At 38.6% G+C, this 16,515-nt stretch overlaps 1 protein-coding gene across 14 annotated transcripts in view; it reads left to right on the forward strand.

Annotated features, from left to right (window-relative positions):
• MAP2 (microtubule associated protein 2) overlaps positions 1-16,515 on the forward strand; it is a 318,054-nt gene that overhangs the window by 235,981 nt on the left and 65,558 nt on the right. For all 14 annotated transcript variants that reach the window (XM_062190748.1, XM_062190757.1, XM_062190862.1 and 11 more), the window contains one exon: positions 8,009-8,293. In XM_062190748.1, the coding sequence (XP_062046732.1) occupies positions 8,032-8,293 (262 nt within the window). In that variant the 5' untranslated portion in view covers positions 8,009-8,031. The remainder of the gene's footprint in view (positions 1-8,008; positions 8,294-16,515) is intronic.

Consider the following 16,515-nt stretch of genomic DNA (forward strand, 5'->3'; position numbering starts at 1 on the left):
CATAAGTAGAGCAGCCTGGACATGAACCAGTGCCCACATGGGATGCCAGCATCCTAGGTGGCAACTTTACCTCTGTGCCAGGTAATGCCGGCCCCTTGATATTTCTTAACTGGCATTAACTAAAATATTTGGCTATTTGTAAAATTCATAATTCCTGATACCAGTCTTTTAATCAATATGGGGGAAAAGACTTGTTTTACTCTGCAGTATTGAATGCATACACATTAAATTTACCTAAAAACAAGACTGAAGAATTTTTCATGTGTTAAATAGTCTAGGAGCTCATTCATAAACCATTTCAATCTGGAATTTAATCTGTAGCAAGACTATAATATAATCTGGCTATAATGTTGTACAGATATAAAATGATATAGATAGACTCACTAGGCTGTAAATTGAACAAGGTCCCATCTCATAGTTTTGCTCATGATGTTTAAGTCAAAGGGTTGAAGTCAAATATCAACAAACACTGAAGAATCTTACAGTTTTCCCAATCATTTTTCAGTTAAATGAATCAGAGTGTAGCAAGGATCAGAAGTTTAGATTAAAGCATTCATGCCCTTGACAATGACATTGGAATTGAAGAAACAGATCAAGACTTACTGAGGGTAGGGGCTGATGCTGTGGCACAGCGAATTAAAGCCCCAGCCTGCAGCGCTGGCATCCCAGACTGCTCCAATCGAATCCAGCTCCCTGCTAATGCACCTGGGAAAGCAGCGAAGGATGGCCCAAGTCCTTGGGCCCCTTCACCAATGTGGGAGACCGGGAAAAAGTTCCTGGCTCCTAACTTCGGATCAGCTCAGCTCCAGCTGCTGCAGCCATTTGGGGAGTGAACCAATGGATGGAAGACCTCTCTCTGGCTCTCTGGCTCAAGCTCTCTCTATAACTCTTTCAAATGAATAAAATACATCTTTAATAAAAGAAAGACTTGCTTGAGGGTAGAAACTGGAGTTTTAAGGGCTGGAGGTTAGCTTTCGAAGAAAAAGAAGTAAATCTACTTTCAGAACCGTCTCAGATTTCAAGACAAAATTATTTAACGTAAAAAGTAGCCAAGATTAAAGTTCATTATTCAAGTCTGTAACTTACATTTCTGAAGGCACAGGCTTTTTCTATTTTTTTTTTTAATCTGCCTGTGTATATTTACTGGAAGGAATATGGGGGCTCTAGAATATGTACACTTAGGTTTCCATGCTCACGTTATCAAGCTATGCTTATGTTTTCAGGCAGCTCTTCAGCTTGCTTCATCAAATCAGAGATTATTACTCAGGCGCCCAGCTACTTGGCACTCAGGAGCAGTGAGGATCTGTGATCTTCAGCAATGTAGAAAGAGGAGTCCTTCCCATGACACACCAGGGATGGAATATTAAAATCCCTAGTACTTCTCAAGTTTTCTTTTATAGAATTGGAGAGGATTTGCCTTTGTCCCTCCTTTCCTATCTGTAATTCCACATTTACATGGTTTTCAGACAGATTCATCAGGAAGAAGAAATTAAAAGAGGTTTTTGATCAATTTTAACTATGTTAAAAAAAAAAAAAAAGACTTTGAATCCAAAGTGGAATGAAGAATTACTATTCAGAGAAGTGCTTATGGATCCCGGAATGAAGGAGTAGACGTAGGAGTGGCTCCACTTAACCTTTGCCAGTGGTAACCGGGAGGACTTTGTGCTTCCCACGCTCACAACTCTGGGCTCTGAGGATTAGAGGTTCAAGTTCTCAAATGGAACACGCTCTTTCCAGGGGGCACCAGAAGGATCCCAGCTGCTTCCAGATGCCTTGTATCCAGGAACCGGCAGAAAACTGTGACTATTACTTAGTTAGGTTGCTTGTGTAGCTTTTCGCCAGGGTCTATCAGGTTTCTATGGGGACCAGACTGGAGATTAAATGGACACATTACAGGGACCACTTTAAAAAAAATTTTTTTTGAACAACAACAGTTTTGAACAATGGAGATAATCTTTGCTGACAAAACTTGGATTAAAACTTAAATAAAATAATTAAATCCTATACAATGGGTGATATTTTAATAATATCATGTTATGATTTTAAGTATCTCCTTTGATTCAAGAAGCTTTTCTCTAGAGCAGAGTCAATTTTTTTTCCTTTTTTAATATTTATTATTTATTTATGTGAATGGGAGAGTTATAGAGAGGAGAAAGAACAAGAGAGACATCTGCCATCTGCTTCACTCTTCAAATGGCTGCAACAGCCAAGGCTGAGCCAGGCTGAAGCTGGGAGCGAGGAGCTTCTTCCAGGTCTCCCACAAGAGTGCAGGGGCCCAGGGGCCGGCGCCATGGCTCACTTGGTTAATCCTCCGCCTGCGGCACCAGCATCCCACATGGGCACCGAGTCCTATTCCCGGTTGCTCCTCTTCCAGTCTAGCTCTCTGGGAAGGCAGTGGAGGATGGCCCAAGTGCTTGGGCGCCTGCACCCACGTGGGAGACCAGGAGGAAGCACCTGGCTCCTGGCTTCAGATTGGCGTAGCTCCTGCCGTAGCGGCCATTTGGGGGATGAACCAATGGAAGGAAGACCTTTCTCTCTGTCTCTCTGCCTCACTAATTCTATCTGTCAAGTTAAATAAATAAATAAATAAATAAAGAGTGCAGGGGCCCAAGCACTGCTTTCCCAGTCCATAAGCACAGAGCTGGATAGGAAGTGGAGCAGCCACACACAAACTAGCACCCATACGAGATGCCAGGGTTATAGGTGGAGGCTTAACCTGCCACAATGCTGCCCCAATCTTTTCAAATCCTGTTTTTGTCAAAATAGTTTTATGGAGCAATGCCAATTCCAGTTGAAAGTCTCCTAAAATGATTGTCACTTAATAATACAACTATGTACATTTTAAAAGTCGAAGGCATTACAAAATGCCATTGAGTAACCTGTATACATTTGACCGAGTATTGTCTGAATAATTTTATCAGGAAGTCAAATGATGCGTTTTTAAGTAACAAGTTTATTTGTGCCTAGTGTTAAGTGAAGCTATAATAGCTGGCCATCCCTTTCTTCTTCCAAAATTAGTATGTTTTGATTTCAAAAAAAAAAATACAAAACTCTAAAGCATTAAACACTGAGGAATCCACTTTTTAAATGTCTGGACTCTTGAAAACAAATTATCTTAATATTTTAAGCGGGTGATTACCGAGTAACACTCTCCCCATTTAGATGTTGGTTTATTAGACTCAAGATGAGGGTTTTGGTCACTGAGAAATCTGTTCCAAAAATACTTGGGGAGTTGTGGGTACTCATATTTTTTCACTTATTTTGTTTATATAATGGTTAGAATCCTCAGAGTTAAGCTGGGCTGAAGTACAAACCTAAATATTTCCCAGATTCTCTTGGAGATGTTAATAAACATGGCTTCAGAAAAAGGATCCTGGGGCCGACTGGTTTGGGATGACTTGCACATACGGCCATCTCCCCGACATGATACTCAGTGTTGTGTCAGAAGCTCTCAGAAGTTCTGTGGAATACATACTCATGTAACTCAGCATCTCCCAAGCTTACCTGAGCACTTTACCTCCATAGTCTTCCTCCCTAAAACACTTAACCCAAGACTAGGCATCGAAAAGGAATGAAGCAATTCCAGCAGAGGAGTATCCTGTGATTTTCTTGACCATTAGTCCTGTAAACTGACAAGGTTGGGGTCTTAGAGGAACATAAGAAGCCATGAAAACTAAATGTAATGTAGTAACCAGGATAGGATCTTGAAACAAACAAAAGACTATTAGATAAAAATGAAGGTAATCTAAATAAACTATGGATATTAGTTAGTAATAATATATCAATGATAGTTGACTAGTTATAATAAATATATTAATAACTAATGCAAGATATTCAAAACAGGGGAAATAATGAGCATGTGGTACATGGGAACTCTCTGTTATATCTGTTTAATTTTTCTGTAAATTAAAATTTTTCTAAAAATATTAAGCCTTGTGGGTGGCATGTAACTTAGCAGTTAAGACACCCATATCCCATATCAGAGTGGCTGAGTTTAACTCTCAGCTCTAGCTCCTGATTCTAGCTTCTTCCCATTGCAGACGCTGGAAGGCTGCAGGTTGATGGCTCAAGTAATTAGATTCCCACTGCCTCACATGGGAGACATTGACAGAGTTCCTGGCTCCTGGTTTCAGTCTGAACCAGTCCCTGCCATTTTGGGCATTTAGAAAGTGAATCAGCAGGTGAGGGGGGGAGGGGTGTCTCTGTATCTCCCTATCACTCTGTCTTACTGTCTGTTAAATTAAAAAAGACGAAAAAAGGTCTCTAATTCAAAGGTAAATAAATAAAGTCTATTCATTTTAAACAGCTACAATAGTCAGGCTTGTATGCTTCACATAAAACTTGTTATTTACAGTCTTCACTTTGCACACAAAAGCACCTGCATGGGAGACCAGGAGGAAGTACTTGGCTTCTGGCTTTGAATCGGCGCAGCACACCAGCTGCAGCGTGCCAGCCATAGCGGCCATTTTGGGGGTGAACCAACGAAAAAGGAAGACTTTTCTCTCTGTCTCTCTCTCTCTCTCTCTCACTGTCTAACTCTGCCTGTCCAAAAAAAAAAAATTAATCATAAATGAATTTGAAAACTTTAATTAAGCTCTTCCTACAAAGGAAAGTAAAGAAATCAAGGTATGTAAAGATTAGAATGCTGAGGGAGGCAAGAGTCTGTCAATAAAACTTTGTGATCCATAAGGTAACAATCTGCACCCAGACATTTCCTCAACCCCTTAGGCATATGAAGAAGTGAGAATAATTCAGGAGAAATGTAATATTTACAATCTCAAATTAAATCTTTTGCTATTTGGCAGAATGGAGTGTAGAACATTTCAGGAGTATGTTTATAATAGATGGAGCCAATTTTTCGAATATACACACAGACAGATGAATTCTAGGGATATTCTTTGATCAGGCTCCCATGTCTAGGATGTTGGCCATACCTGTCTTGGGCTATTTATATAGGCATATACAATATCTGAGGACAGATTTGCAAGGAACTCTCTCATTATTGCACTTACCAAGTTTTCAAACTTCTTTTTTTAAAGATTTATTTTATTTATTTGAAAGACAGACTTACAGAGGGAGAGAGAGAGAGAGACCTTCCATCCACTGCTTCACTCCCTAAATGGATGCAATGGACTGAGCTGGACCAGGCCAAAGCCAGGAACCAGGAGCTTCATCCAAGTCTCCCACATAGGTGCAGGACCACAAGGAGTTGGGCCATCCTCCATTGCTTTTCCTAGGCGCATTAGCAGGGAGCTGGATTGGAAATGGAGCAGCCGGGACTTGAACTGGCACCTGTATGGCCTGCATTGCAGTCAGCAACTCAGCTAGTTATGCCACAACACCAGCCCATCAAGCTTCTTTCCCTATGCCAATAATTTCAGAAAAACTGCCTAAAATGTTTGATGGGTAATGGCTCGTGGTTTTAATGTCTGATACTATGATTATAAAAACAATAACAAATGTAATGATTACTATTTATTGAGCATGTGAGGGGCTTTATTGAGTATTTTATTTTGTTCTCTTTAAGCTTTGTAATAATCCAGTAAGGTAAGCATTGTTTCTCTTGTTTTACAAATGAGAAAACTTCCAGTGCATACACTTACTTGTACATGGTTGGCAATATAGGGATGCCCCCTGGTTCAATTGCAAGTCCTTCTATTGTTATTTTAAAAGCTAAAATGCTGGGGCCAGCATTGTAGTATAGAGGGTAAATCCTCCACCTTTGATGCAGGCATCCCATATGGGCACCTGTTCATGTCCTGGCTGCTGCACTTCTAATCTAGCTCCATGCTAATGCACCTGGGAAAGCAGCAGAGGATGGCCCAAGTGCTTGGGTCCCAGTCACCATGTGGGAGACCTGGAAGAAGCTCCTGGCTCATGGCTCCTGGCTTTGGCTTGGCCCAGCACCTGCTGTTGCAGCCTTTTGGGGAGTGAACCAGCAGAAGGAAAAACTCTCTCTGTCTCTCTCTCTCTCGCTCTCTCTCTCTCTGTCTCTTCCCCCTCCCCCATAGCTCTTTCAAATAAATAAATAATTTAAAAAAAAGCTAAACTCCTTATGACCTGTTTAAATATGTTCTTCAGGAGAACAAATAGAATCCTTTGTGGAAACTATCTGGGAGAATATTGGTATCATGGTCAAGTTTGTTTAAGTAAGTTAACTCACCTAGCTTTTGCTGTTATGAACCAAAAATGGAGGTAACTAATAGCATCAAAATCCAGTAAAAAGTAGACAGATGCTTGTTGGGAATCTAAAATGACAGCTTATTTAAAAAAAATTTTAGAGGCCAGCGCTGTGACATAGCAGTTAAAGCCACCGCCTGCAGTTCCGGCATCCCATATGGGCACTGGTTGGAGTCCCGGCTGCTCCACTTGAGATCCAGCTCTCTGCTATGGTCATTTGGGGAGTGAACCAGTGAATGAAAGGGTTGCGGGTGGGAGGGAAGTTATGGGAGGGGAAAGCCACTGTAATCCATAAGCTGTACACTGGAAATTTATATTCATTAAATAAAAGTTTAAAAAAAAAAAAACAAAAAAACAAAACAAACAAAAAAAAAGATCTCTCTCTTTATTTCTCTCTCTCACTCCATCTCTCCCTCTGCCTCTTTGTAACTCTGCCTTTCAAATAAATAACTAAATCTTTTAATAAATGTATTTGGGGCTGGCACTTTGGCGTAGTAGGCTAAGCCTCCGCCTGTGTTGCCTGCATCCAGAATGGGCATCTGTTCATGTCCTGGCTGCTCCTCTTCTGATCCAACTCTTCGTTTATGGCCTGGAAAAGCAGCAGAAGATGGCCCAAGACCTTGGGCCCCTGCACCCTTGTGGAAGACCTGGAGGAAGCTCCTGGCTCCTAGCTTCAGAGCCGCCCAGCTCTGGCTGTTGCTGTCATCTGGGGCATGAACCAGTGGATGGAAGGATGAAAGACCTCTCTCTTTCTCTCTCTCTCTGCCTCTCTGTTATTGTGCCTTTCCAATAAATAACTAAATCTTAAAAAAAAAAAAAAAAGAAATCTTTGCTTGACTTTATTGAAAAAAGGAAGGTGTTCTTAGTTTCTACCAAAGACAGTCATTGCCTATGTTGTCATCCTTACTGTGGGTACAATAAGTCATTAATGTGGCTCCATTGCTAGCAACAGCTTTCCTAAACAGAGTGGTGAATCACCTCTTGTCAATTACATCACTATAATTAGTAGCATCAGCCTACAAGAAAAGGGTGTGCAATATCTGCCATTCACTTAACATGTTTGAAACCTCTGATCCATGACTAATTCATCATTTGCTATAAATTACAACTTCCTAATATATGTCAATGACTTAAATTTTCCAGCCCTAGTTTGAAAGAGCTGTGAAATGATGTCAAAAGGTAGAACATGGGCTTAATATTATATTTTTATTCTTTCTATAAGATTTATGTTAATAAAAATATCAATCCCTCAATCTGTAGTGTAGTTCAGGAAAGTCTATTGAAATTTTAAGTCAAAATTACCTTTCATTTACAGTATCCAGAAACATTCATCAATGTCTGGCTCAATTTGAGAATTCCTGAAACTGAAAGTGCTAGGACATGTCAGTTGTCTCTCCTAGATTTCAGTGAAAAGTCATGTTTTTAGGAGAATATTTGGAGTAATTTTTCTCTTCCCAGTTTTCTCCTATTGTAGATCTTCCCTATGCTGAAGGATTGCTTAGCTTCACTATAAAATCAACATTCAAGACCATGCTTCAGTGAAATTAACTCAGATGTTTCCTAAAATGCCAAACACTATATGAAAATAAGAGGGTATATGTGGAATAATGGTGATCTTATTAAACGAACAAACGTTTCAGAAATTGTGCAGAAACCAAGGTTTAACAATGGCTAGTTCTTGATATTAACAGGACATTATTGAAAATATTTACTTAACTATAGCAAACCACTGGATTTGCTACAATTTTTCCCTATTTTGGTACCATCAATATTAGATCAGAAGATTGCCCTAAAATGACAGCTACTGTTATTCCTCTTCCCATTGCAGGATAAGTTACAGAGCTTGGAACAATGGCTGATGAACGGAAAGATGAAGCAAAAGCACCTCACTGGACCTCAGCTCCACTTACAGAGGCTTCTGCACACCCACATCCTCCTGAGCTTAAGGATCAAGGCGGAGCAGGGGAAGGACTTGTCCGAAGCGCCAATGGATTCCCATACCGGGAGGATGAAGAGGGTGCCTTTGGAGAACATGGGTCGCAGGCCACCTATTCAAATACCAAAGAGAATGGGATCAATGGAGAGCTGACCTCAGCTGACAGGGAAACAGCAGGTAACTAAGGGCTCTTCTGTCACCAGAGCTTGCTCTACACTTTGAAGTCAGCTTGGCCTGAAAATGGATTAATTTATGGTGGTGTTCCCCTGCACTCGTGCTAGGATTGGAATTCTAGTCAGACAGGAGAAACTGACACCCAAAAGGAGAGAAATCATGGTAACTAGCCTGACATTCCTATTTCTAAACTCCATTCCATTTTTCTATTTCATTTTGATTCCTTTAATTTTTATAGACAAATGCCTCAGTGTATTACGTTTTGTGAGAAACTGTCATTTAACTTGATGAAAGGAAGCTTCACAAATAGTTTCTCTTTGATTCAGTTGAATGGCATTGGATCTAAGTCCAGTTGAATTGATTAGAAGCACATTTACTTTTTAGGGCATAAAGAAATTTAAAATCCATATCTACCCTGCCTTCAAAAAAAAAAGTAAAAGAAAAAGAACAGCAATTAACCAAGCACATTATCTGAACAGGCGCCATTTCATACTTTCCCAGGCATTTCTTAAAAATTAATCTACAGATGTTTGAAGGAGGCCATCATATAATTTATGTGTACAGACTTTTCAAAGTGATTTCCACCAATAATTCCCTTTATGCTATTGTTGATATTATCATACAGCAGTCATTATGTCATGTTAGTAATATAACACTAGCCTGTATTATAATACCCCTTACCATGATTTTCCTTTTTCCTTTTATTCATAGTTTATTATTGAATTCAGTAGATTGCAGACAGTAACCTAAACTCAAAATATCTAGTGAACTACTGATAGTAAGAAAGTCTATATGCCTTCAAAGTCATCCCTTACTTATAAAAAGATTGATTTTCTACACTCCATCAATTAGCTGGCAACACTCATCAGCTATACTCTCTGTTCAAAAAAATTGATATTAAAGGTAAAATATGAAAGTTATGTCAAATGACAAAAGAAAACTTACTTAAGTACATATTGTTGTACTTTTACACCCACTTGTGCAACAAATTACTATTCTTAGTAGAAACCACTTATATGAGCTTCATTATGTTTTTTAAAAGATTTATTTATTTATTTATTTTAAAGAGTTAAAGAGAGGGAGAGAGAGAGAGAGAAAGAGAGAGAGAGAGATATCTTCCATCTACTGAATCACTCCCCAGATAGCCACAACGGCTAGCCCTGGGCCAGACCAAAGCCAGGAGCTTCATCCAGGTCTCTTATGTGAGTGTCAGGGACTCAAACACTTGAGCCATCTTCCAGTGCTTTCCCAGGCCATTAACAAGAGCTAGATCAGAAGCAGAGTAGCCAATCAACCTGCTCTTGTATCATTCACATGTAATCTATCCATGTATTGTATTTTTGCCCTATTAAGAGTATTTCTCAAGACAGGACACATGTCTCAATGACATCAGGTCTCAGCTGTAAGTTGTATTATCCAGGTCATACTTGGTTGGATACTAAGATGTTTCCTCTGCTTTCCTTCTCTACTATCATCCTCTCTCCATTTGTAGGTATAAACCTTTTCCACAGTGTTTTGTTTTTTATTCACATGTGTAAATAGGATCACATGATAAATGTGTTGCACATATCATGTCTTCCTTACTTCCTGGGGGGGTGCTCACTTCAATCAAGAGTCTCAGCTTATTCTCCCCTGTCTACCTTTTCCAAAGATCCCTTCATTTATGGGCCATTATAACTTTTAAGAACACCAGCCCATCATCAGCTTATGCTTGATCTGATGCACTAAGACTAAGGGGTAAGGAAACTGGGGATGTTAAAAGGCACTCATATTTAAAATTGCAATTCTTTACAGCTTACTCTTCTAGATTTTTGTCTCTTTTAAAAGTTAAAGCTATTACATAAAAAGCTAGATAGAATTATTTTTCCTCAACTGTAGCATACTTTTGACATGTTAAGATTTTTTTTGGTCCCTAAAGTGTCCTTTTAAGAAACCATGCCATAAAAACATGAAAGAATAAATATGAAACTATTGCTAATCTAGCTACTTAGGGAAAGTCAAGTAAAACTAAAATATTTTAGAATTATTTTTGAAAGTATAAAGTATAAATGGCTCATAATAACCCCTTCTTCTTATTCCTACGTTATCTTTATTGAAGAAAGCAAAGAGGAATACCTTTTGGTCCCCACAGAATTCTAACTCTAAGCAACAATTAGGTGCCTCATCTTTATGTTTCTCATCCAGGAGCATGACCCAAACTCATGTTAGTCTGAATACCAAGATAACATCATATTGCTTGTCAAAGGACAGAAGGGATGATTTGCAAAATTAGTAAAATTTTGACTAGAAAATCATTTCAGAAGTGGAAAACAATAAGGTAACCTTTCAACTGACATTTTAAGGACATGGAAAAGCCATTGATTTCTTTAATCATTATGCACATGACTTGGCAGTGTAGCTGGTTCTCATTTCATTTGGTATCCCATTTTCTGTTAGATCAAATCCCATCCTTGCTGTCTGTTAATAGAATCATTTTGAATATAATGAAAACAGGGAACTGCAAAACAAATACTAATTCTGTTTCTGACTTTACTCAAAAAAGCATCATTATTTTGTTTTTGCTCACTTTTCATCAACAGAGAAGGAATGATATTCTAATTCCTATCCATTCCTCAAGGGTTACTTAAGGAACTATTACAGAAAAATTTGTAAAAATACAGCTAAGAAACGTGTATATCATTATACCTTTCCAAAGTGCTCTTCAGTATATAAAACACCATCACATCTCTCATTTCATTTTTTTGAGATTTCTGTGAAGTTATCTGCCACTAATATCTTCACTTATAAATGGGAAGGCACAGAATGGTTAAGTGACTTGCCCGAGGCTGCAGAGTAAGAAGGTGTGAAAGCTGAATTGTGAGCATGGAGCTCAGGAATCCCAAGCAAGTCTTCTTTCTTCCCAAGAGGTGGTGTGAGATTGTTTCTACAGTTCCCAATCTACTTGGTTTTAAAAACCTGATACTGGTTACCAAAGTTTTCAAGTCTCTTTGGGATGAAGTATTGTGTGTGTGTGTGTGTGTGTGTGTGGTTTATGGGTGTCAAGGTTTGTCCTTTATTAGAAAACAATGAGGGAATCTGCTAATTCTCTTTTCTAATTGTGAATCATATGATCCAATACTGTAAGGGACAAGATGACCTTTCACAGTCCTTCCCTTTACAGGTTTAGGCTCACATCCAAGATCACATGAATACCACCTGAATCCAGTGTTCTTTCCATCATCCCACTGTGCCACATTCTGAACTGCACAGCAATTATTGGTTGTAGGCAAAGAGAGCAATTCCATTGCAGAACTCTCATGGATGTCCTTGAAGGAGGATATGAAATCAACGTTATGTCTGCTTTTCAGCCTTGAGTGAAGAAAGAAAGGAGGCCATTCTGAGATGTTTATAAATAAGAACATAGAAGTGTTTAAAACTAGGCTTTGGTGATTTTGACTATCCTGAGTTACAGTGTTTGGAATACTGGTTGGAAGCACTAGTCCCAGTGCAAGGCAGCTCCATCCTAGAAAGTGTCGTCTTTCCCCTGTGAACATAACAGGGCACTTCTTCAATTTACCCCTGTCAATACCCCAGAATCCCTTGGTTTCTCCAGCATTTCCAGGTACACCAGCCAGGTCCACTCCTTGCCAAAGAGGTGAGAACTGTGAAAGACCTTCAAGCGACTTGCTGTCACTCTTTTCAAAGTTCACCAAGAGAGCTGTGTTGTCTAAAGCCTTGCCCAGCACTTTAAAATCCACACACCCAATCAGCCAAGGGACAGACCCATGTGCAGTTTATTGCCTCTTAATCATAAATTTAGGCTTGAAAACACATGATGAGGGAAAAGTCTGACATATCTTGCATGCAGAAAGCTGAGTATGCCTTTATGCTTCTCTATGTTTTGCTTTTCTATCTTAGAAAACTCAAATATGCTGTTTCTTACTCTTCCATTCTCCCTTAACTCCATTTCTAGATTTAAAATTTACAGAAGCAGACAGCATCCTATTTAAGATAGGACATATTGTATATGATACTCCATCAATTTATACATGGCGAAATACTGCACAGCCTTTTCTGCGAAATAGCTAAAGCCATGCGCGCCACCCCCCAATGCAAATAAACAAGCAGGTCTAACAATACAAGAGGTTGCAAATTTTCCCTTCCTTGTTGCCATGCCAACCACTCATTGCTCTGGCTGCCATTTCCCCGAGCTCTGCAGAGAGAGAAGTGTGCAGAGCAGTTACTTAGCATTCAAGGGTGGATCTGCAGGAAATCATACGGCCTCACCACGAAGCATCTGGGCCTGGCGGCATTGATGGATGAGGACAGCAAATGGGAATCTTTTCAGTGTTTTCCTTCTAAAGGTTAGGTAATCTGGGGCTAGAAAGAGAGAAGGACTGATAGAAAAGGCAGTGGCGCAAGGTTTGTATTTGTCATTTACATTGTCCTATGTATCTCTCTACCAGACGAAGCAGGTGGTGGGTTTTAGCTTCTATTATAATATGTTGTGTGTTTTGTTGATGGATAGAAAGATTTGCACTTAACTCAGGACTAGCTTACATGGACGTTCTAAAAGGAATTGCATCTCTTACTCGTGGTATGAGCTGTGTACAACAGGCACTGCCAGCTAGAAATTTTGATGTTTCATAAATTGGAGGAAAAGATGGGCATTGGATAAAGTTGTTTTTGTTTAAATATGCAATTTCAGGATAGTCTGTCCCATAAAAATCTGTCTTTGCTCCTCAGACAGAGGCTAGCAGTAGAATGAAATTGTCTAAGGCCAGAAATTATAAATCGAAATATGAGAAAAACTCTGTTTATCAAGACTTGTTTCAATTAAACCCAATGACTCAACAAATTGAAGTATGAATTTATACCCTGGAATTTTAATTGCTTGCAGACACTTCAAGTTGTGAAGAGCTAGACTCTAACACAATGTAAAATGATGATATTTAAATGGTGATTAATTTACATATACTTTTACTCTTAGTGTTCCTCAAGAAAATTCCTCCTCTGTACTGTGAAAATCAGTTATTTGTGTCTTGCTATATGCTGCATGTCAGAGCCACAGCACAAGTGCTAAAAAGAAAAAAATAACAGATCTTATTGGATTATTTTGTGCGCTGATGGTTTGAAAAATTACTTTCCTGAATTTGAATCTTACTCAACACAACAGATTTCTGCTAAGAATAATTTGGACCTGTCTGTAAAAGTCATTCTGTCTGGCTTGTTTTTAATTATAAATATTATTTAATTATCATTCTTTTCTTTTTTTACTTTACCCTTCTCCCCAGTCCTTATTGTGTTTTCTTTTTTCCAATTTGCTCGCATGTTCTTTCATATTATTTTTCTTTTAATGTTCTCCAATTTTTTGAGCTTGAAAAGATTTTCCATTTAGAGAATATTTTAAACAGTTAATAAAATCTTTTTTATTTGTAATGAAGAGATGAAAATGATCAGTAATAGAAGTGAATCTTCTGATTCACTTTTGGACTGTCCAAGCCTTTGTTATGGTCAGGTTTATGCATGGCCTTTATCTGTCCCTTATTATCTTTGTAAGTAGTCCACTTCACAAAATAGAGATAAAAAGATAAGGGAAAAAATTTCACAGTAATTTGAACTGTCTTGAGGATGTATTCATCTTTAAGCAGCAGTAGGTTTTTCTGAAAAGTGTGAGATATATATCCATGTTTATGTTTTGATTATATTGTTTATATGTATCAGAGAAAAATATTTGCTGCTATTTGCCAAATGCCACCTTGAAATTAGGCTTTGGGTTGGATTTTATTGCACATGGTAGGTGAGTAAGTAGAATGGGGAGGACCTAGCCAATATCAGTCCTCCTTTTTCCTCCCCAAAGCTACAGAGATGAACTGACCCTTTCTGCTTCAGTGTCTCGAGTCTTTTTCTCTTCCTCTCATTCCCTCACACTTCACTGCATCTTAACAGGTTACATAAAGCACGTGCTCTGGCTGTCGGGGGGTTGAAATTCTTCTCAGGAGCTGGTGAAGGGATCAACTGGTGCTGCATTGCAGACCTGGTCCTTTCAGCATTGTCTGACCTGGCACCATGAGTCCTGGGGGAAAAGATACTGCGTTCTGCCCGCTCACCATGCAGCTTGCCTCACTGAATGAGTCACCACCCAGCAACACTCATAGAAGAGACAATTTAAAAACCAGCCAAACAAACCAGGCTCTTGGGCAACTTTTTCAAAAATATGCAAGTGATTATTGGTGATTAGAACACAGAATGAGAGTAAGATATCTGTATCTACAATTTATTCAGGAATACTGGAAACTTAAGATTGATTAGGCAAAAATAGATAAGGGAGGAATCAGATTCAGAGAAAAATCATCTTTAGTAGATATAACTTAACTTCATCTGCCAAATAAGTAGACTCAAGTTTTTAGACCAGATTTTCTATTTGAGTATATAGGTCCAAGCAAGTGCTGGCATATGAGCACATTTGATTCCTGAGTTAAGTGTCACTAGTGTGAATAGCAAGTCCTCCAATTGACTAAAAGTCTTCTCATTTGTGACACAAGTTGTATTTTGCCCAACTAACCTGCAGTGGTCTCATGTACAGACAGCATTATGCAATGCAATGAAAAAGCCTATAAGAAAGGCTCTCAGAGGCCCATGATCAAAGGTAAACAACGGATGTTCTCTTAAATGAGTCTCCTCTACTGAACACCTCCAAGTCCTAAGTGTGTGTCTTGCTAAGAGCATGAATTGTAACAAAGGTTATTGGGATTTGATGTTACTTGTTTTTAATCCCCTAGTCATTAGGTTGTAAGTGCTTTGAGGTAGAAGCTGTTCATTGTTCATCTTTTCATTTGTTTAGGCATTTAATGCTGTGCTTATTTTTCATAATCAATACTAATAAATATTCTTTGGATTAATGTAAATCAGAGTTAGTATCCACATATATTTTGAAAATAAAAAATAACATAAACAAAACAGTGCTATGAACATTATGCCACAGTGTGAGCCATGCATTTGTGAGAAATATTGTAATAGAAAGGAATTCTGGAATTAAAGGTACAAATTGAAAACCTAAAAAAGAAGGCTAGGTTCAGAGTAAAAACTATAGAATTATTGATTAAAACACAAGAAGTTAAGTATGAACTCCCAAATATTATAATGAGAGGATACAGTGGAAAACCTGACTTGGTCTGAAAGTGAGACTGAGGGTTAGGAGTAAAGAAAATATATTGTTGATTGAATATACCACTAAGATATGTAATTGGAGATACTTTCATTTTGATGAAAATTAATTAATTAGGCCGGCGCCGTGGCTTAACAGGCTAATCCTCCACCTTGCGGCGCCGGCACACCGGGTTCTAGTCCCGGTTGGGGTGCCAGATTCTATCCCGGTTTCCCCTCTTCCAGGCCAGCTCTCTGCTATGGCGCGGGAAAGCAGTGGAGGATGGCCCAAGTGCTTGGGCCCTGCACCCGCATGGGAGACCAGGAGAAGTACCTGGCTCCTGGCTTCGGATCAGTGTGGTGCGCCGGCCGCAGCGGACATTGGAGGGTGAACCAATGGCAAAAAGGAAGACCTTTCTCTCTGTCTCTCTCTCTCGCTGTCCACTCTGCCTGTCAAAAAAAAAAAAAATAGAATAAATCTTAAAAAAAAAAAAGAAAATTAATTAACTGGAAGGAATATGGGAAGTCAGGACAAATGGCCTTTCTTAGAGATACTCATAATCTAACACTAGATATTGAATAACTTTTCATGTTCATCCCTGCAAAATTGAGCCCAATGTAGTAGCTGGTCTGAATTGAAAATGCTGCTGAAATATCCTGAAAAGAGAACTCTAAATTGTGTTGTTTTGATCCTTTGGCTAAAGAATTTCTTGACTGTTCTAGGTCAAGAGATCAAGATCTGACAAGTGGACTATCCGAATCTTAAAGCAAATGGATGGTCTAAGCCATGCACTTAATTATTCTTTAAAGGGTTATCTAGGACAACTGTAATGTATCCTATTTTTAAAAGTCAATCTAAACAAAAGATCAACAATGTGACTTTTCTATCCATTTCAGCTTTGAGGAAATTAAATAATTTGTAATTGATAAATTCTTAGGTAGTTAATAGCATTTTCATATTGAATTGATGAGGGAAATTTATATATTAACCTAAAAGAAATGCTTAGTTCCAATTAGATATATTTCATTTCATTTCTTGATTTTATTTTTTAAATTATTTATTTACTTATTTTGAGAGACTGAAAAATAGAGAGAGTTCT

The sequence above is a fragment of the Lepus europaeus genome, chromosome 1 (assembly GCF_033115175.1).
Source record: "Lepus europaeus isolate LE1 chromosome 1, mLepTim1.pri, whole genome shotgun sequence".
Taxonomy (NCBI): Eukaryota; Metazoa; Chordata; class Mammalia; order Lagomorpha; family Leporidae; genus Lepus; species Lepus europaeus.